Source organism: Haemaphysalis longicornis, unplaced genomic scaffold (assembly GCF_048455015.1).
Source record: "Haemaphysalis longicornis isolate Haplotype H1 unplaced genomic scaffold, Haemaphysalis longicornis Haplotype H1 scaffold_8, whole genome shotgun sequence".
In the NCBI taxonomy this organism is placed as follows: Eukaryota; Metazoa; Arthropoda; class Arachnida; order Ixodida; family Ixodidae; genus Haemaphysalis; species Haemaphysalis longicornis.
The window spans coordinates 91,071,973-91,099,524 of record NW_027526445.1 but is presented as its reverse complement, the minus strand read 5'-3'; the positions used below and the strand labels follow the sequence as shown (position 1 = coordinate 91,099,524).

The 27,552-nt window shown below is 47.6% G+C and overlaps 1 protein-coding gene across 1 annotated transcript in view; it reads right to left on the bottom strand.

The window, feature by feature from the left end:
- Positions 1–27,552, bottom strand: part of LOC144148380 (tRNA (32-2'-O)-methyltransferase regulator THADA) — a 156,679-nt gene that overhangs the window by 107,248 nt on the left and 21,879 nt on the right. The window contains exons 7-14 of the mRNA XM_077679922.1: positions 26,636–26,840; positions 21,298–21,391; positions 18,131–18,364; positions 15,370–15,522; positions 12,387–12,496; positions 7,099–7,265; positions 2,874–2,995; positions 106–303 (exon numbers count right to left, since the gene is read on the bottom strand). Of these exons, the coding sequence (XP_077536048.1) occupies positions 106–303; positions 2,874–2,995; positions 7,099–7,265; positions 12,387–12,496; positions 15,370–15,522; positions 18,131–18,364; positions 21,298–21,391; positions 26,636–26,840 (1,283 nt within the window). The remainder of the gene's footprint in view (positions 1–105; positions 304–2,873; positions 2,996–7,098; positions 7,266–12,386; positions 12,497–15,369; positions 15,523–18,130; positions 18,365–21,297; positions 21,392–26,635; positions 26,841–27,552) is intronic.

Here is a 27,552-nt window from a genome sequence, read left to right as displayed (position 1 = left end):
TTACTTTTTTTTTTGTCACCACAAAGATGTAAATCCTCCTCTCCCCCCAAAAAAATTATTTCTGGCTATCCTACCGCCAAGCATTGCACACAGCATACTACTCACCCAGAAGGTCTCGCTTGCCCCTGGGCACCATGACGAACAGCGTGTGGAACAGGGAGCACTTGGCGAGCGACAGGGCAGCGTCCAGAAGGCTGCTAACACAGCCACTCACACTGCCCCCATCAGCCGCCTCCCACTGCAGCAGGGGACTCAAGACGCCCCGGACGTCACTCAGGCAGCTCACCAGGGTCAGCAGAACGCCTGCGGGCCGAGGGTTCTTAGCTTTGCCCTTGTCAAAAGCAATTGGAGAAAGCTCCTGCTGCAAAAACCTGTCGTCCAAATCTGTCATAAAGGGTTCCTGTAAAAAAGCGGGCGTCCTGTTGCTGCTTTGAACTATGGGACCTTCGCCTGTATAGCACTATATTATTGTACTAATTTTTCGGAATCACTGATAAATTGAAACTGAAGTGAACTGGAAAAAAAAAAAAAAAAAGAAAAGAAAACTACCTGCAGCATACATATGGGCTGGGCGTCGTTTGAAGTTAGAGAAGCACAGAGTAAAATATGCTTTCAGATAAGGTTGAAGGCAATGGATCAACGAAGGTGGACAGCTAAGGTATTTAGGTACCTATACTTGAAAAGCGTGGACACGCAGTGGTTAAGAAAGACCAGAAGGCTAACGATGAAATACGAAAAGAACAGTGGAGAATCCAAAACAGCCAAGGTAACCAAAAAAGAGACAAGGCAGATTGAAACGAATAAATGGAGGGAAAAAATGGAAGCTAAAACGTCGTTAGAGGTGTACAGGGCTGAGAAATTGAACATCAGAAAGGAAAATTTCTACGATAATTCCCAAGGCAGTGCTTTGCTTTTTGAGGCTAGAGCAGGTTGCCTGCGAACTAAGAGTTTTGTGGGGAAGTATTCACAAAATGATGGGGTATGCGTGGTCTGCGGAAAAGAAACAGAAACTAGGCGGCACATAGTGTTAGAATGTGAGGGTATCCATCCAAATCTACATGAAGGGAATATTGGGCTTCCAGAAGCCCTAGGATTTAAGGGTATCAGAGAGGAAGTTACTGTATAAACCGGATTATAGGTCGACCTGGTATATAGGTCGACCCCCTACCTTGAGGTGGGAAAAGTTGACAAACAGAAGCGCACTCACAATATCTATATGTATTTTCGACGCCCGTCCGTCACTGCCACTCACTATGCCTGCCGAAGTCACTAGTCCGAGCTCTCAGAGTCGTTCGAGGATGACTGCTTCGCACTGTCATCTTCCATGCTATCAGGCGCGTTGCTGATGGAGCACTTCCTGAATGCTCGTGTAACCATGTTGTCGGGCAGCGACTGCCCAGAGAAGGACACCCAGCTTGACACGGTCGCAACCGGCCCGTATAGGTCTTTTTGTTGTCGCCGGCTATCCACTCATTGTACAGTTCGCGGAGCCAGTCCGCGCATGGCCTCCGGAGCGATCGTGAGCGAAGTTCCCGGACGAAGTTACCGGACGAAGTCCGCCACTTTGTCCTCCAACTCGGGTTGCACCGCTTGATGTCCACAGAACGATCGGTTTCGGGGGTTGCACGCGCACAGCTTAGCTTTCTGGCTCCGCCAGTACCGCACACTTTTCTCTGAAATGCCTAACTGGCGTTACGCTGCCATATTCCCATTCTGCTCGGTGACTCAATCACCGTCAGCTTAAACGCCGCGGTGAACTGGCGTCGACTGCCGCCACTCATCTCGGAACAGAGACATACAGAAATGTACGCACGCAGCACAATAAACGAGTAAAAGTCGAAAAACTACAGAAAAGCGAAATCAAATAAAGGCCTGATAGAGCGAGAGAGCAGTCCGACACGAATGCCGATGGCGATTGGCGACGGACTGCGCTTGCACATTGTCGCCAGACAACGATTTACATTCTGCCAATGACCGCTATATAAGACGAGGGGTGACTTTAGTGCGGATTTTTTTGGAAAAAAACTCGACCTATATCCCGGTTTATACGGTAATTTTAAAGCTGTCGAGGGGATGAAAAGAAGATTAGAATGCTGGTGGACGAAATGCAGAGAGGGGAATATTGCCTAGGACAGTTACCACCTGTAACAGGGGAAAAAAGTATTTCGGGCCTAATAAGCTTTAGTGCCTGCCCTAAGCAGCGCTAGTATTAAACCAAGAGTGTAAAACGTGGTCACATTAGTCCTTTTTGGTAAGATGACATGTCATCACCCCGCTTCAAAGGGGAAACCAATAGCAATCATCATCATCATCATCATCATCATACGTCTGAGAACCCTGCAGCTGGCACCCTTTGCATGCACCTCTCAAATTCTTTTGGCAACTGTTTGCCACGCATTCAGAGATACAGTGTAGTCCACTTACAGCGAACCTGGTTTTAACGAACTAGCGGCTATAACAAACAACTCTTTGTTTCCTGTTACCTTTTGTATACATATATTTTGTGTACAGATATAGCGAAAAGCGAATATAACAAACTGATTTCCCGATGTGTTTGTTATAAGCGAACTCGACTCTATTCAAATTCAAATTTCTGGGTTTTCACGTGCTGAAGCTCCCGCTGGGCTACGGTGCATTCCATAGTGGAGGGCTCCGGATTAAATTCCACCCCAAGGGAATCTTTGATGTGCGCCACATTCACAACACACAGGGGCATTTGAATTTTTCGACTCCATCTAAAAAGTGGCCACTGCGGCCTGGATACAAGCTGCACCCTTGGGATCAGACAAACATAGAGTCAGCCAGAAAACCACTGGAGAGCGAACAATAGTAGATATAGTACTTTCCATGTGTGGATGAGCAACAGTGCCTACCGTGAAGTGGACGAGCACCAGTTGCTGACACGGGATCTTCCATGAACGCTGACAAGGCTCTTTCGCCCATGAAGCAGATCTCCTGCAGCTTCGCAGCAAGTTGCTCTGGTTCCTTCCCCAAGCTGGAGGAGAAAAAAACAACCCGGGCACGTGATCACTTTTTTTAACAGCGAACCTGTCTACAAAATCATAATTTTTTTCCTGTCCACAGTTTAAAATAACAAGAAAATTCTGAGCGCACGCACCCGGGCGCGCGCCTTGCGATGACCGCCCAGCGTCCCCGGCGCATGTTTGCAAGCCAAGCATACCCAGTTACGCAAATTGGCCAATATTAGCCCCCCCCCAAAAGAAAGCAACAACTCCAACATTCGTCATAATTGTAGCAACATTTGCTCGGAACGAGAAGGACTCCAGCGTTCGCTGTAATTGTGGCAACACTTGCTCAAAACAAGGAAGACACTCCATAGCGTACGCCCCTCCAAGGTGATATCCAATGATTATCACTTCCAAAAAAATGGGGGAGGCTCACACTTGTAGCAACAATGACGGAGTAAAGAAAGGTTGTTGCAGCAGCGAAGAAGAGGCGGATTGGCTGAAATTGTGGGCTTAAACTGTCGTGATGGTTGTGAAGGTTGCGCACGGCTTCGCTACCTTCCAGTCTTGCGCGTTACTGTGAGCTTCCATCAATTTTTTTTTTTGCGTCCCCAAGAGAGAAGTGAAAAATAAGAAGGAAGGAAGGTTGGCTTTTAATATACTGTCCCTTGCGGACTCAAAATCAGCATGTATTCATTCCGGAAATTCAGAGCGCCATGTGGGCCAAAGTCCGGAGGATGCAATAGCGAGCCTCGTCAGTTACTCCCCGACAATTACGACACATATTTGTAAATACCATGTGGTTTGAACATTTAGCTATTCATCTACTTTCACCTCATTTGCCCCTTATTTTAACAACTGTTCCACTTCAGCGTACTTGGTTATGGATACAAATGGTCATTCCTTCTTATTTCGCGTCACTTCCACTCTACCCAAGTTGTCCATGCTTGCATCATTGGTTCATCATACAGTATAGACTATTTATAACGTAACCGCTTATAGTGCGGGACCGGATATAACGCGGGTTTTCGTGACCACCGGTTTGCCTCCCATAGAACTCAATGCATAAGCATACCGCTTAAGAAGCAGTTGGACGAAGCACAATACCGTTTATAGTGCGGTTTTTCGGCGGGTATGCTCATCGACCGGCGCAGCTGGGGCATCGTTTTAGGGTAGCAAAAGAAAAAAAGAAATGATGAAATCGGCCATCCGATGCAGCGCACACCCCTTGCTCTCTAACTTCGACACAGAAGCAAACAATAGGCACCCTTTAGTTCACGCGTACGTGATAACCACAGCTTTCCTTGCTTGATGCACCTCGGAAGATAGCGACCGGCTCCCCGTCCGCGCGTGGCAAGTTGTTTCTATTAATCGTGAACCGCATGGCCCGTTTTTGCACACGAATTGTGCACATCGGCGTTGCGCGTGCGTTTTTTTCACGCTCGCGTCTACGATTCCGCGCTCGCGGTGGCTTCTTCGCGTGGCAGTGGGAGGAGCCTGACGACTTGCACCAATGGAAAGACGCGCACCTAATGGCGGGAGATTCGAAGCGCTCCGAGCCGGCTAGCCGCGCCAGAGGTGTTTAGGCTAAAGTCCCTGGATCAGATGAAGGGACTTTAGTTTAGGCTTACCGCCGCGGTATTTTTTGATGGGCGCTTTCACAAGCAGCGTGGATGGCAGTTTATATTCCACTTTGCGGTCACATTATCAGCTCTTTTCTTGCATGAGCATCTTCGCTTGCGCCTCGTGCGGCATTTCAGCGAGCGGTCAGAAGTGGTCGCTGGAGCTGCCTGCACTGCTTGTTGCCGCCTCTTACCGCGCCGCACACATTACGTCAGTTGTATCCGCGAGGCGCGGCGTGCGCTGCACGTTTTCGCGAGAAATCGCTCCATGCGGTTCACACTTTAGAACGTTGTGCAGGTAAGCCACCTCTCTTCCCGAACAAGCGAGCCGCGCAAAGATTTCCACCACCAGTACATTGCGCTGATAAGCAGCCACCTTCGGCATCGTGAACGCAAAGTGGGGTAAAAAAAAGAAAGCCGCTGGCCTTTCTTATCATGTCCTGTGGCATCTTCATAGACGCAAAAAACGCAGCCATGGTCTTTCAAAACACAATGGAAGTTAAAGCCGCACTCGCCGTTTGTAAGACCGCGCTTTTGCAATGTGTGAGACCTGGCAGCAGCGGCTGATGTTAAAAATAATACGAAATAAAGACCCTTCCTTCGTTTTTAGGCGCTATGCGTTTGGGTGATAAAAAATTTAGGATGACTTGAGAGGTAGGTGGCGATTTGGTTGAATTCGTGCACGTTTTGGTTATAGTGCGGTACCGCTTATAGTGCGGATTTTTGCGGCTCCCGCGACACGTTATAAGCGGTCTACACTGTATACTAAATTTAGACTGCATAATAGGCTGCCTTGTACAGGTTGCCTGGACCCCTCTCACATTGCAAGAACAAGAAATGAAGGAAAACACCGCTTCGTAGGGCGGCCAGATAACATCACAAGCGCTTCGCCTACGTTACACTAGTGGTATCTGTCGTGTGAGAAAAAAAAACTGCACAACCACCGCGATCGGCATTCAACTATGCAGCCCCAAAGTAAACCATAACCACTATCACTTCACCCATCAGGTGCCATGACCCTTTCGTCCGCCATGGCTACTACAAAGCTTCATAGTTCGTGTTGGCTATCATTATGACAATATCTGGTCAGTCGCCTGCACCTGCCGCAATGGGCCTTTTCGCCTCCTATACAGTGGAATCTCGATGATACGATTCTGGGTGATACGAATTTCAGAATGATACACATTTCTGATAAGTCCCGGTGAAATTGCATAATTTGCAACGGGAAAATTTAGGCTCTTACGAATGGACCTGCGCGGCCCGGAGGATGATACGAACGAGCCGGCGAGGCGCCCGACTGCCAAGCGAGCAAGCGACGGCAACGGACGGGCTCTCTCTCCCCTCTTTGTCGCTCTTTCTCCAGGAACAACCGGGTTGTTGTTTTCTGCTCGCGAAAATGTGCCGCACACTCCACACGCGCACTGACGTCGCCGCAAAACCACCCGCACGCTGTCCGGAGTTCAGTCAGCCACGGCAGCATGGCGGCGGCTTTGGTCGAGAAGTGGGAGCTAATGATGTGGGCGAAAACGCTGCTATAAAAACATCATCTGCTCCGCTAGTGAAAGCGCCCATGAAATATCTGCCAGGGTGCTAAGCATAAATATCTCAGGCAGAGCCAGCCGGCTGTCTCGACACTGCCGCGATGAGGCGCATGACTTCCCATTGGCGCAAGTCATCAGGCTCCTCCCACTGCCATGCGTGTCGCGTGTCATTTTATGACCCAGGCACAGGCGGTCGCGGGCACGGAATCGGCGACGCGGGTGTGAAAATCGACGCACACGAATCGCATGCAAAAACACTCCTGTAGTGAGCTTGGACACCGCGAGTGAGAAGAAGAAAGTCCAGAAAGGACCGCTCGGTGACATCGAGGGTAAAAAAAGAAACCAGTAAAACGTCACGGATTTGTTCACGCGAAAGCAAGAAGAGAAATAAATGAAAACTTTTTCAGTGCTCAATTTTTTTGGTCTGTGTCGGTTCATACAAATTTCGGATGATACGAATATTTTTCCCAATCCCGCGAGATTCGTATCATCGAGATTTTACTGTATATTGAAAGGTTCCAGCAAGGACGCAAGGTTGAAGATGAGAAGGCCCTCTATTCGGCAAGCAGGAGCCTGAACCCGAGAAGGGACGCCAAACTTCGACGATGATCATGAAGTGTTGCGCGTCCAAACAACGATGTGCTGATGATTAACGGGTGAGGTAAGCACACGAACAAGATGCACTGATGGCAAAAAAATGGAGAGCAAAGCATGAGGGAAGCTCGGCGCTTAAAGTAAGCCCCTCGCGCTTACAATATACTCTTGCTCTGCGAGCCCTGTCAGGCTGTCTCCACGGCTTTCACTCCAGGCAAACAACCAGTGCTATCTGCTACACCAGCGCCATAAAAAAACACCTTGCCAGAAGACAACTGCTGCTATTGACGTGGGTCATTAAACAGAGCTGTTTCCCCATTGTGGTGAATGTCTACAGCCCTTTCCCTCAACCACACACAACCAACAGGCACCCACTTGGTCAGGTGGAGACGAACGAGCAGGGACCCGACGGCGTTGTCCTGAGGCCTGGGGCTGGCCAGGTACTTGTCCGCTGTGGCCCACAGGGCATCCTGGAGGTTGCTGCCACACTCCAGGAGGGGGCAGCCAGTGCTGGTCAGCAGCCGGAACGCACACAGGCGCACCTGGTGGGGGGGGTTGCAGTGCGCCAATGCTGACACGTGACTACAACAGGCTAGGTGGCGAGAACTTTTAACACACGTGCAACCACAATTATTGCTCGTTTCACACTTGAGAATTAGCAAATTGAATGCTTTGCATTGCCCTGCGCGCATTTCTCTGCAGCACTGTTCTTTCCAGAACCACCACATTAGATCGACAGCTTTGCTGATCAAAGAAGAACACCGTATTCACTCGTGCAACGAACGCACTCACATAATGAACACTTAGCCGTCAAAGTTAGGTATTTTTTGTTCCCCGCGTACTAAACACACCCCTAACTTTGCTTCTGTTTTACGAGAAAAAAAATACGTTCATTACGCAAATAAATACAGTTGAGCCTCGATATAATGAACCTCGATTTAACGAAATTCGCGATGTAACGAATTTTTTCAAGTTTTCTAAAAAAATTTTGCTAAATGCATGTATTTTTGTCTCGCTTTTACGAAGTAATTTTGTGCGGCGCTTTCGATTTAACGAAGTCACGGCAAGAAAGGAAGAACGAAATTCCGGTCGAGGCACGTTTTATTCTGCCTCTCAGGCCCTACATTGAAAAAATTCAGTACTCAAATTGACTCTTGAAGGCTAAAATGAAAGAAAAGCGGTGAAATCTACGGTTAACAACAATTAAAAGCGAAGAACGAAGCTGCACAAACCGCTAGCGGTCATAGACGGTTTAATAGTGCAGCCACTATTTTGACGTCTCCATCGTTGCCTACGCCAGCGCCCTCTATGCTTAGGCTACCGAAGCCTACTTCAAACTTTTTTTTTTCTACGCGTCATTGCTCACGGTGCTGCTGCGCTAGGTTATGCTCGCTGATAACCAAATTAATATTTTGTTCGTGCATCGTTAGGTGAGTCTTGTAAGCAGCATGAGCACTCCAAGAGAAAGAAAAGTGTTCCGAACAAGAGCCTGAGGAAGCTCGGTGAAACTGACAGCCACCGAAGTGTGATGGATGCCATCGATGTTCTGCGGAGGCACGCAGGTGCACACGAATGTTTAAGACCTTGTTAGCGCCGTCAGCATATGAGCGTCACGTAAAGCCCGCCCTGGTCAAGAAACGCAAAGCACTGCTTACGGACTTCTTCACTACGACTTGAACATCGAGTGCTGGTGGCAATAAATTGCTCTCTTTGAACGTGGTCATCTTCGTTTCACCAGCGTTCATTAGACAGCTGCGGTGCAGAGAATTCAGTTTCGTAAGGGCTCAGTGGGCATAAAAGTAATTGCTTAATCGAATTTGGCCGGAAGATTTTTAATGTAAGCTTTCCGCTTTCCGGATCACGTAAGCGCTGCTCCACACAGTGAAGCGGTCCGCGTGTACTCCGCTCAACTCGCAATCATGGTTTTATCTCGAGTGTTGTGGTTGAATCACGCGCCCATACTGCGGAGCCCTTGTACATGAAAAAAGTCTTTCGAAAGTTTCATAGCAGCCTTCCGCTGTTGGCCCGCCGCGCCTAAGCCTACCACTGAATGGACGAAAAGAGGCGTAACTTCGAACGAGCACCTCGGCGGGGTGAAGTTCACGGGACATGGACGCGGGTTCAATTGACTAACAGCGGCATTTAGTAGTGACCGAAATGAAAAAAGAAAAAGTGGAAACCTAGTCTGCTATCATATTTAATGAGGCGTTGCGGAAAAAGCACCGGTTTTACGATGACACATGAACTACCGTCGGCTATCCGAATTCCATTGCCCAAGTGTTGAAACTCTTAATTCACACAATTTTCGCGGCCAGTTTTAGTACAAATTTCGCTTTAATTGGAGAGGTAACTACATAGCAGTTGTTGCCTGGCGAGGGCCAAAGTGTTAAAACCCCAATAACTGGTTAAATGAACTGTAAAATCGAAACCTCGATTTTACGAAATTCTCGATTTAACGAAATTTGCGGCCCCAAGTACGACTTCGTTATATCGAGGTTTAACTGTACAGCAGTCTAGGCCGGTGACGACAGGGTGGAACCCCCTCTCTTTCAAACAAGATGGCCCGGCATGGCATTCGACAATAACAGCCAGCCCATGCTCAGACTGAAAAAAATAAGACAGCCGGATGCCGCTAATAAAACATACACAAGATATTGCTTGGTGTCTTAGCTGAAGAGGCTAAGCAGAGGAAGAATTCGTGCATAGCCTACCATGCTTACCCGATTCTAACATGCACCCGATTTTCCTGGCAAAAAAACACCTAAAAAACTTGCACCTTTGATTCTAACGCGCATGCGACTTTTCCACCTATTTTTTCGGAAAAAAAGTGCGAGTTAGAATCGGGTAAGTACAGTATGTACCACATTGAGACATGTGCCAGGTACCCGCCGCGGTGGCTCAGTGGCTAAGGCGTTGCGCTGCTGAGCACAAGGTCGCGGGTTCGATTCCCGGCCGCGGCGGCCGCTTTTCTGATGGAGGCGAAAAGCAAAAACGCCCGTGTGTACGAGATTTCGGCGCACGATAAAGATCCCCAGGTGGTCAAAATTAATCCGGAGCCCTCCCCTACGGCGCGCCTCATCGCCTGCGTTGCGTCGGCGCGTTAAACCCCACAATCAATCAGACATGTGCCAGGTACTAGCCGAAAGAAGATGACGCTAGCAGGCACGGACTCCAAAAACGAGCTAGACGTAGAAGTAGAAGAGGATCTTGCGCCTTGCCTGCGCAGTGCTCTCAGGATTGTAAATACAGTGTGGACCTCTTGCACCTCTTGGCTTCACACCTTCCTTCACGCCACCATAACAACATGATTACCGCAATAGTGTCACTGATTAACCGTGAGTGAATGAATGCAAGGCACAAGTGCAGAGGGGATTTGATACCTTCCGTCAGCCGCACTACAGCTGGGGCTTAAAGGGGCCATGATGACAAAATACAAGTTTGTTTTATTCGAAAGATTTCGTGTTCTATAGTGCTCCCAGCGCTTGTCCGGAAGCAAATGACGCTTTATTCACTGCGAAATTAATCAACTTAATTAAGCTAAAATTTTCATTCTTGCATCAAATCGTGTGTTTAAACGACGTTTGCAATGACATCATAAGAACAGGTCTTTCAGCTAAACTTGGTGTGCAGCAGAGACTTGCTCACTGTTAGTCAACCTAGAGGACGCCACCACATTGTGGCAAGCCGTTTTATGCCTTTGGTTTGTTTGTGACTGTATTTAAACCTGCCTTGTTTTTGTTCATGGAGAAAATATTCCTTTCGTGAAAAATGGTGCTCGCTCGACAAATATGGTCATGTAAGACACCGTCACTTGCATCAATCGGCCAGTGTCAATCGGCCAGTGCCAGTGCTGTGCATCTAAACAAAGCATAGTGCGCACAGTACCAACAGCAGTATGCATCAGTACTTCTATGTTTACGTGTACTTTCATAACTTCCACTGTTTGCCCCATCATTCTTACTGATATAACAAACTTGCGTTTTGTCTTCATGGCCCCTTTAAAGGTCTTTACAGCTGGAGCTTAGCTGAGGCTTGTAATGACGAAAATAGCGAATGTGTGCAGTCCTTGCACCTGAAGCACAAGAGGAGCCCATTGGTGGTCCATGCAGCCACAACATCCACATAAATGGGAAGTAAATGTGTGGTACTGTCCAGAACTACGAAGCCAGTGCGAGAAGTTCAACTTTGAAAAGCAAAGGCAAGAGGACGGGAACTTGGGGCACCCCTTACCGCAGCAGAAGACGTGCAGAGTCGCTGCTGTTAACCCTCAAGGACAAATAATGACTGTTAAGGAACAAGTAAAAATGAGTGCACACTTTCTGACAACCATAACGGTGGGGCCAACACAAAACTAGAAACTAGTCTCAACCAGCTGCTCAAAAGCAGCTTTTGCAACCCCCCCCTCCCCCCCCCGTTCTTGTTCCCCTCCCATTATTGTTTTCTGGCATTGCTCTCCCTGCACTGTAAACTTTAACAAATTGTAAACTATAACTGCATTATAACTACACACAATAATAACTATAACAACAAAGTGCTTGACCTGGATACGTTGCACGCATGGGCGTTCAAAAAAGGGGGCAAGGGGGGGCAACTACCCCCCCTTGGAAATTCAGATATTTTTATGCACTACAAAAAAGCTGCACAGCTTGGTTGGCCCATAATTAAAATAACTTTGCCCTGAAGGACGGAATAGAAGAGAGAACAACACCGACGTTCTCTCCTTTGTCCTGTCCTTTAGCGCGAAGCTTTTCTAATTATGTACGTGAACCAACTAGCCCAACAATCCACGCTACTTAAATGATTACCACACTCAGGTCCTGCGCATCCGTATGGAACGCCCTTCAGGACTGCGGTCAACACTGCACTTTAGACATTGACTAACATTGCCGGTCATGTCACGGCAGTGAAACAGACTGCCTGTGCTGGCTATTGTAGATAGCGAACAATTCTGAATGGTTTGACGTTTTTCTTGTTTTTTTTCTAAACTCTAATTTTATGCAGTCTTACCGCAAGAACTTCAGTTTTCGGACAAAGTTGCAGCTATATCTAGGAAAAAATCTTCACCGCTACACCTAGTAGGGAGAGTGTAAGATCCTCCCTTGCGGTCCCATCACCTTGTACGCCCTTTCCTTCGAAATTGCGAAATGTCGGTACCACCCAAGCCCCAAAACAAAACCTATAAATCAGCCCCTCAAAACGCTTGTACGCCTGTACTGCATTGAAAGCCAGGGAGGCGAATAGTATCTTTATTGCGTGAGTCATTTCAACAGACTTCATCACACATGTCATCTCGCAATTTGCCCCGTAAAACCCGACGCGTCTGCAGCTGCTAGTCAAGGAAGATTGACGGAGTGCAGTTCTATGTATGTGAATGTATTGTGGTGTGTGCTGGTGATCAGTTGGCGTTAGTCGAGAACCCTCGCGCAGCGAGACTGGCCGCTCTTCTTTACAAAGTGACAGTAACTTTTCGGATTTTCTTTATTAACTTTATTTCTTTGTTCGGTAATAAAATTCAACGTATATCCTCCAAGTCTGGTTCTAATTCGCTGTTTGTACTTTTTGTAACCACAAATAGCGCCTTTTTGGTGCTATCCAACCGTACCCCCCGCGAATGGATGCCCCCCCTTGCAAAAAGTTCTGCGGACACCCTTGGTTGCACGTACCTCGGCTACAGCGTGGAAAAGGGCACTTTGCAAAGCGGCCCTCAGAGGCTTCTGCATGGACTCCAGGCCGAACCGGCTCGTCTCGGAGGCAAAGAACTTCTCCAGGGTCTCTGCACGAGTGAGCAAAGAGAAAGCGTGGAAGAGAATGCACGAAGGAACAGGCAAACGAACAGAAGCAAGCTATGTCTGAGCTTCAGGCAATTACTACGAACAGTTTCTAACTTTTTATGGAAACCGCAATAATACGGTCAGACATTTTCTTGGTGACGCCTATCTCACAACTGATTACAGAGATGTGGGGTTAGCATGCAAGCACTGGGCACTTTATTTCAGCACAGAGGCTACACATTTCCTGCAACTGGTTCTCAAGTAAAGTCCACTTTTCTGGCTTTATTAGTGCTGGTAGTCTGACGTCAGACCTCTCCCCCATGTGAAGCAGACGGCAGGACCCCAAAACTGTCGGGAGCAAATGATTGAATCAGGTGAGTGCTGGCGATGGGTCGGGACCTCGGAATGTTCCCGAGTGCTTTTTCGAACGTTTTACAGTGTAGACCGCTTATAACGTATGTCGCGGGAGCCGCAAAAATCCGCACTATAAGCGGTACCGCACTATAACCAAAACACGCGCGAATTCAACCACATCGCCACCTATCTCTCAAGTAAACCTATATTTATCATCACTCAAACGCACAGCACTTAAAAACGAAGGCACGGTCTATATTTCGTATTATTTTTAACATCAGCCGCTGCTGCAGGGCAAAAGCGCAGTCTCACAAACGGCGAGCGCGGCTTTAACTTCCGTTGGGTTTGTTTTGAAAGACCATGGCTGCGTTTTTAGCTATGAACAGATGCCGCAAAACGTGATAAGAACGCCAGAATTTTTTTTTAATCCCACCTTGTGTTCACGATGCCGAAGGCGGCTGCTTATCAGCGCAACGTACTGGTGGTGGAAATCTTCGGCTTCGCGCGGCTCGAATGTTCGGAAAGGGAAAGAGCGGTGGCTTATCTGCACAACGTTCTAAAGCGTGAACCGCGTGGTAGATTTGGTATCGCGAAAACGTGCAGTGCACGCCAGCGCGGATACAACTGGCGTGGTGTGGGCGGCGCGGTAAGAGGCAGCAACATGGCGTCGGCAGTGGCCGTGAAGCGGTGCAGGCAGTTCCAGTAAGTTCGGCGACCGCTTCGAAACCGCTCGCTGAAATGCCGCACAGGGCGCAAGCGAAGATGCTCATGCAAGAAAAGAGCTGATAATGTGACCGCAAAGTGGAATATAAACTGCCATCCACGCTGCTTGTGAAAGCGCCCATCAAAAAATACCGCTGTGGTAAGCCTAAACATCTCTGGCGCGGCTAGCCGGCTCGGAGCGCTTCGAATCTCCCGCCATTAGGTACGCGTCTCCCAATTGGTGCAAGTCGTCAGGCTCCTCCCACTGCCACGCGAAGAAGCCACCGCGAGCGCGGAATCGTCGATACGAGCACGAAAAAAAAAAAAAAAAAAACTCGCGCAACGCCGATGTGCACGATTCGTGCGCGAAAACAGGCCATGCGGTTCACGATTAATAAAATCAACTTGCCGCGCGCGGATGGGGAGTCTGTCGCTATCTTCCGAGGTGCATCACGCAAGGTCAGTTGGGGTTATCAGGTATGCACGAACTAAAGGGTGCCTATTTTTTTTTTCTTTGGGTGTCTACGTTAGAGGAGGGCAAGGGGTGCACGCTGCGTCAGATGGCCGATTTCATCCTTTCTTTTTTCTTTTGCTACCCTAAAACGATGCCTCAGCTGCGCCGGTCGATCAGCAGACCCGCCGAAAAACCGCACTATAAACGGTATTGTGCTTCAGCCAACCGCATCTTAAGCGGTATGCTCATGCATTGAGTTCTATGGGAGGCAAACCGGTGGTCGCAAAAACCCGCGGTATATCCGGTCCTGCACTATAAGCGGTTACGTTATAAATGGTCTACACTGTATTACATTTCGTGGCGACCAACATAAGCTGCAACTGGGCCAACAATATGATATTGTGGCTTTTCCTCGTGCCTTCCACATTTCACCAATGATGCACTCTGCAGGACACCATGGCCGTCTAAGGTAGAATCTAAAACAGTCGTGTCTTCTCGTGCCACCAGTTTTGGACAAGCCCAGCTGCTTGCTGTTAACTGTCTTCAGTGTTCCTCAAATCAGATTGCAATTACAGGTACTAATATATTAATGAACTAAACTGATCTCGAAGCCACGTAAAATGTGGTGCAAAGGCCCTGTCTCAGTGGAAAACCACAAACTGCCAACATCCAGGCACCTCGTATTTTTCCTGGCAAAAGAAAAGGGCTGAAGGCAGCAATAGCTTTGTCAGAGCTCGCACCAGGGCACCTCGACCAATGGAAGACACAGTGAGTGATCAAAAGAAGTTCATAAACACTTTGAGAACTACATATTGCTATCAAGGCTCAAAGCAGTCCAACCACAGTGCAGACAGTAAAGGTAGAGAAATTTGCCTTCCCTTCTTAAAGAACGTTGAGAGAAGTGTGAAAACTGCGTCAGAACTTTCGCTGAGAGTGCATCCACTTGATCGCCAAACCTCCAAACCTCCAAAGATGCAAATTGCAAATAAAGCCCATGCAACGATTTCTCTTGCACTAAGTGCACACATCCACGGACAATCTAAATATGTACTGACACGTGTTTCATGAGATAAAGGTGTACCATTCTACTCCTTCATTGTAATCGATGTGTGTACTGTCATATCTAGAGCCATTCCTTTTTCGCGATTTCCAAGTAACTGTATTGACACAATGGAAGCCCGGCCTTATGCACGCACCGAGCGTCCCGACATCTTATCAGAGCTTTTCTGTCGACCAATTGGCCTATGAGGAAATGCATCAGTTGTTTGATAGGACATTATTCGTCCCACAAAGAAAGCTTTCGCTTTAAAAAAAACAGCGACCGTTTCTCTACCAGCTAGCCCCGCAAAAGAGATGCTAACTCACCCCTCTTGTAGCTCGTCCTCTGCTTGCCGGAGGGATCCACGCGAAAGGTGCCCGCCACAGACTCCAGAATGGCCAGTGAAGTGGTCGCCCTCTGGTAGTTGGCCCCCGGGAAGAGGTTCTCCACAGCGGTCGCCACCATGTCCCTCACAAAGCCTGCGGAAACACCAGCACTGACAACGCTGCCGTGCCTTTGTCCTTCTACAAGAACGACCGTTGCGCCACAGCAAATCATCCCTTTCTTTATGAAGTAATGGCTACACAAACAGCACTGCGACCAGCTACATGCAATTACACGCACTAACTGAGCTATTCCAAGCATATGAAACAGTGTAGCTGTTTTGGTGGGCACGTGGCAAAAATTGCGCCCGCATAGCCGCCTGGACAACACTCACCAGTACTTCGTGGGTGATGCCAATCTCTCACTGCTGCAATGTGTCAACGGTTCGCTGTCCGATTCTTCGGTAGGTTCATGTGGAACGCTTGCATTCACAGTGCTACTGTTTGAAAGATCGCAAAATTGCTTGCGTGGCTTATGGCCTTCTGCTGAACGGTTTGCTGCTGCTGGGCATTCCCTTTCGGGCCTTCTTTCGCAGTACAAACTGAGAGGTAGGCTGGAAAACCCAGCAAGTGCGTGGGAATTGAATCAGGTGGCAACGACGGCTTTCCACAAGGAATATGTGCCTCGCTACCGTTGGTAATGTGAACAAAGTCCCTCCAAACGAAATGTTTTTCAAAGTTGAGTTCGCACACTGCCGACGATTCTGTGAGGAATTTGTCCTGCCTGGGCAAAATGTGCTCCCACATTTTTCGAAGCTCTTTGTCTCACGGGGTAGTGAACAAAGGTACCTTTGCAGTGCCCGGATATTCGCTGCGACAGCAGCCTGGGGCAAAAAAGTGTGAATCAGCCTTTCTTTTTAGCATCTTTCTCACATGCCGGTCCTTGAAGAAATGCACTCTCTCCCGGTTCGGCAAGCCATCCCAGCTACAGCCAATATGTATCCAGTTGAAATCGCGCGAATGCGCCATACCAGTGCAACGCCGTCATGTACGCGTGGTGAGCAGCTGTCGTTGCCATTTTCCTTCTACCATTCTTCAAAGTCACAAGCAAAAATCATGTGTTCCTGTTTAGCTTATTAAGCAGGCTGGGCCAACCTATCATTATCACAAGTGAGCGCGAGCCTGCTTTCCAAGGTGTGACGCCAGTGCACCCAGTCAAAGAGCACAAGATAATGGGCGCTGCTTTTGCCACAAGCCAGAGGGAGGCTTCTGAGGCCTAGCAGCTATCTGCAAGTAATCAGCCGCATAGATCCGCCTTGCCGCCCAGCAGTATGTTCTGCGATCGCATTCCCCCCCCCCGTTTTTGATAACATGCTCTTTACATGCCTGCCCGTAAAAAAGTTTTATAACCACTAGGTCCTTTCACAACTAAATAAACACAAGACAATTGCACTTCAGCTAAAGGTTCTATTATGCAGTCAGTGATGCGGACAATATATGGAGGTATTTTTCCTGTTCCTATTGTGGTGTGCTGGGGCAGACATTACAACAATAAATTACCGCTTAATTAACTAATTTTTCGCACGACTGGCGAATTTCACATCAGCGGGATTTGACTGTGTAACATTTTCGCACGACGCAGAGAACGTCGTGTAATTGGGGTTTCACGCGGTTTCTCATAAGCACAACAACAAACAAAAAAAAGAAAAGCGCCATTGGCTATGTACAAACGTATGAAACAACTGCTTTCCATTGTCACAGAGTTTCAGACAAGCCCTGCTTTGTTAAACTCAAACAAGACAGCCCCAGCAATGTTGACTATCCCTAAAAGGGCAACTTCATTGAAACTTGAGAGTTATTAAAACGGGATCAACACTATTTGAGTTGGCCACTCTTAAAAAGAGCCAAACTAAAACCCCAGAAAACCCGCTGAACACCTCACTCACTCGCATTCCATTGCAAGACACACCACAAGCTCATTGGTACAATTCAAAAACCCGTGGCGGCCGTTTCTCTAGTAACCAGCGAAAAAAGCTTCACAAGCATGGGAATCTGGTGAAAACATAAAATCTCCGGTGGTTTAATGAAACAGATGTGCAGCTTTTTGCAAAGGCATGCCGCATAGCCCACGTGAAGCATTGGTGCCTAAACGCACAACTTGAACTTGAAAAACCTGAAAATTACGAAAAAAAAAACAAAAAAACTGATATTTGTGGGGTTTAACGTGAGGGATACAGATTAATTTCCACCACTTGGGGGGTCTCTAACCGAAATCTCAACGCGTGGCGTCTGGTTTTCCCCTCCGTCAGAAAAGCAGCAGACGCAACCAGGGTGCAACCTGCTGCCTTGGGCTAAGCAGCATACACAGTGCCTTAGCCACTGAACCACTGCGGTGGATCCACTGTGTTTTGTTGCCACAAACCTTAGATACGCCAAAGTATGTGTCACCGATGACTAAACAAAACACACAACGATAAGAAACACCTGAATTCACAGCGTGTGCGCCTTTTAGGTGCCTTGGGCGCACCAAGGCAGACAGACCCAGACACATAGCGCGCAGCAAATGAACTTGCAAAAGAAAAGCGAACACTGACCAAGAATAAAAATATATTGACGTTTCGGAACCACATACGGGTATGTGGTTCCGAAACGTCAATATATTTTTATTCTTGGTCAGTGTTCGCTTTTCTTTTGCAAGTTCTCATGCCTGACCAGACGACATTTCATCGAACCCTTGATTAGCAAATGAACTTGAACAACTTACGAAATGCCGAGTCGTAGTGGGTGCTCAGGGTGGCGGTGGTGTCGCCTTCCCCCTGAGCTTCAGACCACTGCTTCTGGCGTGCCACGCGGCTGAACTCCCCGACGACGTGGTCTCGCAGCGCAACGAGCACGCTCTCGAGCAAGAGCACGTGCCTCGCCCTGAACCACGAGTCGTCGACGTTCAGGTTTCCCTTGACGAAGCCCGATATCCGATCCAGGTGCACAGCCGATTTCTCTGGTGGGAGGGGAGAGGAAACAGAAAAGGAAAGGAGTGTGCACTTTTGTAATGCGTAAAAGACTTTTAGAGCTTCAAAAAAGAACTAAACAGGCAAAACAAGCAAATCTAATATTCGATTCAAATTATTCAGAATTCGATTCGATTCGAACACTTTTATTGTTTGAAATTATTGAACACCCTCATATTTTTAAAACGTATTCAGGATGTGTCCCAACTGCAAAGTCACAGAGAATATACACAACAAAAAGTTGGTGCTTTTGGAAAAGCATTACAGAGTTCATTCGCAGTTGTTGGCACGTGGCAATGTCTACAGGGTTGAGAATTGCGTTGCTGTGAAGTGCAGAAATCATTCTAAAGGAAACCACCAAAATCACAATTGTAAGTTTTGGCCATGATAACAACCCAAGCACATAGGTGCCACATCGCTCAGATATTGCATTTCCAGCAGTTTTCTTTATGTTATTTGCTGTGGAATATCTCCAAGAGGTGAAAACTTTATTTTTACAAAATACAATAACTATTTGAACTTAAGAAAAATTTAATTCAATTCAATTCAAGCTTTGTTAAATTCACCTCGAACTGAAAAAATTGACATTTGCACAGCACACTGCCAATGCTCACGTATACAAAAGGCCAAAGCACATTCTTTTCAGCAGTGCTTGGCTGCCAAAAACAGCTATAGGGTAGGACAATTCCCAAACGTACTGGGGTTAAGCTCACCACAGTGAAAAGTGGGGAAAAACAAAGAAAAAAACTGAAAGTTTCAAATATCTCCCCAAACGCTCACGCTGTACTGGCCCGACACAGTACCTCTGGCCAATGATTAAACGACGCAGGTGCTTGACACGGACATGAATTGTGGAGCCTAACTGGCCATTTCACGCAATTCAAAAAAGGAAGAAGTACCCCCAAAAGGAAAGGCACATCAAAAGTTTTTTTCTATGTCTCTTGCACATATTGCCGCGAACCATGTATTTGGTTTGTTTGTTTATGCTTTTGCTGACCGGCTTGCACTGGGCTGTGTATCTGTGTTATCCGTGGGTCAAGTCCAGCGCACGTTCCATCCTTTATACCGCACGTGTTACCTCCTTTGACAGGGAGAGTGTATCGAACTAACGTTGCCAGCCTAGACTAATCTTGATTGATTGTAGGGTTTAACGCGCCGACACAGCGCAGGCGATGAGGCGCGCCGTAGTGGAGGGCTCCGGATTAATTTCGACCACCTGGGGATCTTTAACGTGCGCCGAAATCTCGTACACACGGGCGTTTTTGCTTTTCGCCTCCATCAGAAAAGCGACCGCCGCGGCCGGGAATCGAACCCGCGACCTTGTGCTCAGCAGCGCAACGCCTTAGCCACTGAGCCACCGCGGCGGGTAGCCTAGACTAATCTTCTTTAATCTACAGTGTTCGCTCCATCCAATAAACCTGTTTTAACACGCAAGTGTTTTATGCCGGGATCCACCAAGAGCTGACTGACGTCATATCCGTCACGGAAACGACATCGCCAGAAAAACGCGGCTGCGGCAGGATTCGAGCTGGGTTCTTCGTCGCCGCAACGGGAGGTGCCAGGTGCTTTACTGACTCCGATACGACCTGAAGTGGAGACAGCCTTATGAACACGCCACATATGTTTCCTATAGCATTCGCTATTTTGAATGAGCTGCTGTCTAAGAGAGGTGAAGCGAAGTAGTGCATCATGATGCTAATGAGCGCCGACAGTTGGCGCCAGCTGAGCTCGTCGAAATGCAACCGTCTGCCGTACACTCCGCGGAGCAGGGACGCAGTGGTCGCCCATTTGCGAAAGCGACGCACCAGCAGGTTGCCACTCCCCAAGCACACCCACAATACAGCCCCGCAAATCATGCTCTTTCGCTGCAGTGGAACAGAAGTTGAACAAACAATTCGCTGGCAACCCTTTAGTTTTCGTTCACATGGTTTGTGAGCGTGTGTGGCTTTATTCGGGTTTATGCTGTGCTGTGGCGCATGCAACCCAGTGTCTAATGCTGATGCGTCTGACGGTGTCATACCGACGAAATATAAATAGCGATGTGCAAGTTCCTATCGATGCACAACAACCATTCAATTGATCCTGTGAAGGATCAGTTGAAACTTTCGTGTTTTACCGATTTCTATGAAAGAGGGATCAACCACATTTTTTTTCCTTCAAGTTGACAGCGTCATCTTTGTCTTCGTGACAATATTGACCCGCCATGGCAGTTTTCATCACAGCCACCACAATAAGGGGGGGCAACCAAAGAGCACTCACAATCAACCAGCTTGTGCCGTTTCACACTTTTGGAATGCAATAAACAAGGGCATCAAGCTCACAGTTGCACAAGACACTTTTAGCCAAGCAAAACATAGAAGAAGGAGAAGAAAAACAAGTTTATAACAGAAACCAGCATTTGCGTACACCAGTGTTTAAAAGTAGCATCATTTTGGAAAGATTTTTGTTAAGCAGTCCCACTGTGCGAAGCTTAGGCTAATGCTGACAGCAGGACTGACTACAGTAAAACCTCGCTACTAGAGACACTGTTACAAGAGACGCTCGGTTATAAGAGATATTTTAATGAAAATGGTTCGGTTGGTTTTCCTATGTTCACCATGTTACCAACATTGCATGCAAGAGACCTTGGTTACAAGAGAAGAGACATTTCCTGGGTCCCTTTTAAGTGTCTCTGGAAACGAGGTTTAACTGTAGAGAGGGGGAGGAGGCTGGGAAGGAGAGAGAGTTATGGGAGGGAAGAGGGGGAAAGAGGGGGGATAGAAAGGTGAGGGGAGGGGGTTCAGTTTGCCAACACAAGTGCATTATGCAAACGGTACTGCATTACGGTAGCGCAGACCCCACGATTAAAAGGACTCCCCGCAAATTTCCTGTGCAAAGAGCACGCCAGGCCATTCATTCCCTAGGCAAGAAATGTGCAACATACCTGCCCGAAATATGTACGAAGAGCAACACAGGCTGAACGCCTCGATCCGTATCGCATTCGACTGGTGGACAAGGCACAGGGACAGTGTTGATTGCTGTGTTTTTAAAAAAGAAACGGAAAAGAAAAATATCACACAACAACAAACACAATGCCTGCAGCAAATGTCCAAAATACAAGAATGCACAAACTGTCAATTTAGAATAAAACAATCAGTGCGCGAATAATTTGAACTAAGTGAGACTTCCTAGTATTCCACTCACAAACGATTCACGATGCTTGCAGCGAATGGCCAAAGTAAAAGAACAACAAACTGTTGATTATGAATGAAGCAATGAATGCGTGACTAATTTTAACTAAATTTGACTTCCTAGTAATCAACTCACAAACGATTCACAACTCTGAATACTCAAAGCTTTTTCCAAATGCTCCAAGAAGTTCGGCCCTTTTACCAACCCTTACCTTAGGCCTGTGTCGTACGCAACTTTGTAGACTCTCTTTATAAAAACGTCCTCCTGTCTTTTCTCTATCCTCATCATTTTTAGGGAACGCGCTTAACACGTGAGCAACTCTTTTATACTACCATCAACATGGACCCACAGAGGGCATTCACCGTATTTACTCAATTGCGACACGAGTTTTCTTTTTTTCTAATTTTTGCATCGACCTTCGCGTTACAATGGAATACCGAAATCCAAGTTGCCTAAAAGTGCAATGATGTACTCGATTCTCATCGAGGGCTAAAGTTTTGGTCGTTCCGCGATCTATGTTGGCAACACATGCCAGAGCCATTTGGATCCACTACAAGCCAAAACCGACTTTTTCTGTTTTCTTGTTGTTTTTTTCTTTCTGCAGAGGTAGTGACGGCATTGATGGTATGCGCAGCGCTTTGCCTTTGTTTCTGCGTCGAACTGCGTGGAGGCTGCGGTGGTTTTCGTTGCCCTCAAGTGCGTCGACTCCTCACCGGCTCCACTTGCGATGGTGGCATGTCGCACTCAGTACGACGCCAGTTTCATGAGACACGCTACAGAAGAAATTGGCACTTCAGATTCCACGAATGAAGTTCAATATGCCACTGGTGGGCTTCTAGCCACAGTGTTTATAAATGAATGTGCTCTTCAATGCTTGTGCCGGCATCATTACTTTGACTTTTTTTTTTTTTTTTTTTTGCAACTTTTCGGTTTTGTTTCTTCCTGGATACACTAAAAAGTCCCCCTTCACGCTACAATCGCGGTCGCGTTACAACCGAGTAAATACGGTACCTGCAAGCAAAGGCAGCCAAACAGAGTTCCACCATTGGTGCAAAACTACTCCAGCATTGGCGGTTACATCAGTGCTTTTGAAAATGACGGTAATTTGTGATTAGTACTGATGCTGGAGGAGGTACAAGCGGCAAGGCAATGTCAACGCCAAGTTGCATGTCATTCTTCCAGTTGCCTGTGCAGGATTTTTTTTTTTTTTTTTTCTCTGCAAGACCCATTTTCAATAAAGAGTGCAGCCATCTTTTGAAAGCAGCGTCAACTCGAAGCCCCAGGCCATGCCACACGTTTCTATGCTACATGGAATTCAAACCAGAAACGTAGCTATCGAAATACAGTAGAATCTCGATGATACGAATCTCGCGGGACCGCGAAAAATATTCGTATCATGCGAAATTCGTATGAACCAATACAGGCCAAAAAAATTGAGCGCTGAAAAAAGTTTTCGTTTATTTCTTTTCTTACTTTCGCGTGAACAAATCCGTGCTTTTTTTCTGCTTTTTTTAAACCCCCACGTCACAAAGCAGTCCTTTCTGGAGCGCGTAACGCTTCGCCTATCTTCGCGCTTGTCTCCTCACTCCCGGTGTCCAAGCTCGCTACACGCCGCAACAGTCAAGCGTGAACCGCATGGTGCGTTTTTGCACGCGATTCGCACGCCTCGGCTTTGCGCGCGCTGTATTTTCACGGCCGCATTGACAATTTCGCGCCCGCGGTATCTCCTGCCTCGGTCAGAAAAAGACGCTGACGACTTGCGAAACGATCGAGACAGCCCGCTGGCTCCGCCCGAGGTGTTTAGGCTTAGCACTCCGGCAGATATTTTATGGGCGCTTTCACTAGCGGCACGGATGGTGTTTTATAGTGCCGTTTTCGCCAACACTATCAGCTCCTTTACTGCACAAGAAACTTCGTGTCTGCCTTGAGCGGCATTTTAAAGAGCGGCTAGAAGCAGTCGCTCAAGCGGCCGTGCCACTTCGCGGCCGAAGCCGCCGCCATGTTGCCGCCGCCGGCCGCGGCGCGCGCAGCGTGCGAGAGGTTTCGCGGCGCGCATGGGGCGTGCGGGGCGCGTTTTCGCGAACAGGAAACAACAGCCCGGCCGTTTCTGGAGAAAGAAGAGTGACAAATGGGGAGAGAGAGCCGTCACTTGCTTGTTCGGCACTCGGGCGCCTCGCCGGCTCGTTCGTATCATCCGCCGGGCCGCGCAGGTCCGTTCGTAACAGCCGAAATTTTTCCATTGCAAACAATGCAATTTTGCCGGGACTTTTCAGAAATTCGTATCATCCCGAAATTCGTATCATCCAGAATCGTATCATCGAGATTCTACTGTAAAAGTAAATATTTTGCACCATAAAGTTGAAAATAGCATAATTCAGTGTAATTATGGAAAAAACGTTCCCATTGCACGCGGCAGTTCAGCTTCCACTTTTATTACCTGTGTCATAGAGAACATTTACGTGGACACAGGAGATTTGCCTCGCCCTATACCTTTCACTCTTTGCCCTGGCAGTAGTTGGTATAAGGCACTGAAACAAACTACTGTTTCTCGAGGTACTGCTATCGTGGTCACACCTATCATTTATGACTCACTCATTGCCCAACGATATAAATTATTACCAAATGTTGGGAAGGGGGGCGGGGGGCTGCGCAACTTGTATGCACGCAAAGACGAATTCCTATTTAAAGGGGCCACGAAGACAAAATGCAAGTTTGGTTCATTCAAAAGATTGCCTCGTTAAAATCATACTGACACCACTTTTAATATAAACTTCGCTCGAATAAGCTGTATAATTAGGAAAAAAGGGAATGGCCGTGTGACCCAATAGCTCATTTCCCGCAACAGAACCTATGATGTCATACCAGACAGCCCTGCGATTGGTGGAGGGCGGCAAAAGCAAACGCAAATTAGGCAGAGCTTATAAGCTTGCCGCACGAGCTGTTTGCGCTTAAATTAAGGGCACGTTCTTTTTAAAGCCCTAAGAATGGTGGGACAAAGAGTGGAAGCTACGAAAGCACACGTAAACATAGAAGTACCGATGCATATACTGCTGTTGGTACTGCGCGCACTATGCTTGTTTTAGCCACACAGCAGTCCGACTCTTTGGAATTGTCTTTTACGACGCTGGACAATTGGCGTAAGCGGCGTTGCCTTATGTGGCCCTGTTTGTCAAGCGTACCCCATGTTTCCCGAAGCGATTGCTTTCTACCGTAACAAAAACAAGTCAGGTGTAAATACGGTCAAAAACAAAGCAACGGCAGAGTGCTGAGTATGCTAGCGCCATCTGAGAGTTTTGACAGCAAGCAAGGCTGCAGAGCCGAATGGCGCAGTGGAAGTTCGTTTGTACACGCGCCGTAATGACTTCATAGCATACATCACCAAAACACAAGATTTGGCGGGATAATCAAAATTTTAACCTAAATTTATTCATTTCTCAGTGAATATGGCATCATTTGCTGCTGCGCAAGCGCTGGGGACACTATAAATCACGAAATCTTTCAAATAAAACAAACTTGTATTTTGTCTTCATGGCTCCTTTATTAAGCGCACTAAAATGCAGTGCTCCTGCAACCTTCACCTCTTTCTTCCTTTTGTGAGGAAGTTTCTTTCAATTTGTCGGTTTGATTCTTGCCAGAACTTCGAGCCCTTATTTTCAAAACTTGAAAGCGAATGCGTAGCATTACCTATTTTGTTTGGACAGTTGTGCAAATTCTCCAGACCTTTATTCAGAGAACTGAAATTTACAATTTCCCAAGCATACATGTGCCAGTAAGTAAGTAGCCCGTAGAAAATTTAACGGCTTGTTAAAAAATGAACCACCGTTTTGTCGAAATGACAAGGGCGGGGGAACGCGAAGCTTTCCGAAATCGAGTCCAACACTAAATGAACGTGCTTCTCATCAGGACGATTTATTGCACTTCGTTTGCGTTCTCCAGTGCGTTACTGATATGGGCAATCCTTGGCTTTCGCTAGCGTTCAACAATCGTCGCGGTTAGACGGAGGGGTGCACGATTTTTCTGTCTAACTTTGCACGACCATGCCCCCCTCTCCAAATCCAAACGGCTTCAGCCGTGCGGGAACGGCTCAGTCGGATAGATGTCGACTTCCTAGTGTGGGGAACCCAGGTTTGATTCCGACCACGGGAGGCATTTTAATTTTTCTTCACTTCCTCCAAGATCACCGTCATCGTCATCAGAGAAAGTTGGCTTTCCTGCAGTGCATTTTGGGTGAACTACACGACATCAGTGAGAAAGCTTTGCTTTCGAAGAGTCTGCAAAATTTTCCCATGCCATAAACAAACACAAAAACACTATCCCACTGCTTATGGCAACGTTCACCTCGTGTAGTGGCTCCCCACAACCCCATTTCTCTGCCCCACAAGCCCACAGCCGCTGGCAAAGAGCACTGTGGCATGTTTGCGGCAGCCGATCGTAAACGCTGAAAGTGCGACACCTCTGGTGCCCAAGTAGTTCTAACTTGTTGCAAAGAACATATTTCATATGTGTTTTTAGCGGGGCTTGTAATTGATTTTATAAACTGAGAAACAGCTGCCCACTTGGGTTTGCAAACTTTGAAATCATCTGAAAAATATTTAAGAGACAACATTTCAAATGGCGAGCTTGTCTTGAAAAGACAGAACTTTTTGTTTTCTGGTAGCACAACTCATCACCGACAACCCGACACCACGGCACCATGGCAGTGGAGGCGTGCAACTACACAACGATAGCAAATAACCGACACAGCACTCTCACTGGAAACACATGGTTGCGGTGTGCAGAAAGTTCGCTAAAATTAGTGCGTTTCTCCAGACTATTTTTGAGAAAAAGGGGCAAAAAACAATCGCTCGTCAGTGTAGCAAATTCGTTACACAATGCCTTCGTTAGATAGAGGTTGCAAACACACAGGTCAATAGGGCTGGCAATAGGGAATCGAAAAACAATTAAACACAGAAATTTCATTCCATAGAGGTTTGTTACATCCAGGTTTAACTGTACGTTCAAGCTGAACCGTGAAAGAAACATCCCCCATTTCCACATCACCCTCAGTACCCCGAACCTGCGGCCATAAGGGTTGCCCGGTAGGCACGTCAGGTCACCACAACCAAACTTGCCTCCTGAAACGCCCTGGTCGTCAAGCCGGCCTGCATGCCGACACGAGCCAAGGTCACGAGAAAATGGAGGCCGACGTCGCCGTCTCGCCCCATGTCGAAGCACTCTTCCAGCTCCTGCAGGCTTCCGGGGACGTTCCTCAGGGTCCACGGGAGCAAGTGGGTGCTCATGTTCTGCAGGCACGTCCTACGCCCAAACAGGGAGAAGAAGACGTGTGAACCCTCTAAGCCTCTCCACTTGGCATCAGAGATGGGCAAATAATACACGAGAGAGATCACTGATGGTCTTCTCTATCTCGCTTAGTCTCTGCTTACAAGACTGAAGATGAAAGTATTATTGCCTCCCCTGGCAATTTGTATCAAAGACTCCTTTAGTGCTACCAGAGTCCTTCAATGCTTTTCTGGTCACGAAACTCCAGCCGAAGTTTCATTCAGGGACAAAAGCTGCCGCTAGGATCGCCCCTGTTAACGTGAAGGCTTCGCCGGCGGGCGACGACGCTTGCGGGCCGGCTGTTTCTCCGTCGGCGCGCGCCTACTTTCATCTGCTCTTCATTTCCACCAGTAAAAATGCGAGCGAAGTTTTTGAGTCAGTTTTTGAGTCAGTCAGTTATTGTTTTTGAGTCAGTTGTCCCGTAGCTCAGCTGTGAAACTGAGGCAAGACCACGGGTGTTACTGAGGCGCATATGTTGCAGTGTTCGTTCGTTCCGGCAAGCACCGCTACGTTCTCGCTTCGAAAAGGCGGACATCTGGCGTTTTCAATTTTTGACTAGCCTTTGCAGCCGCCTGCATGATTTGAGTGAACTAGCACCAGAATTAAATTTGTATTCAGCCATGGGCGCGACATGCTGCGCTGAGCAAATAGGTGTGCAAACGTACAGCACGTTGGCTTAGCGCTGTGT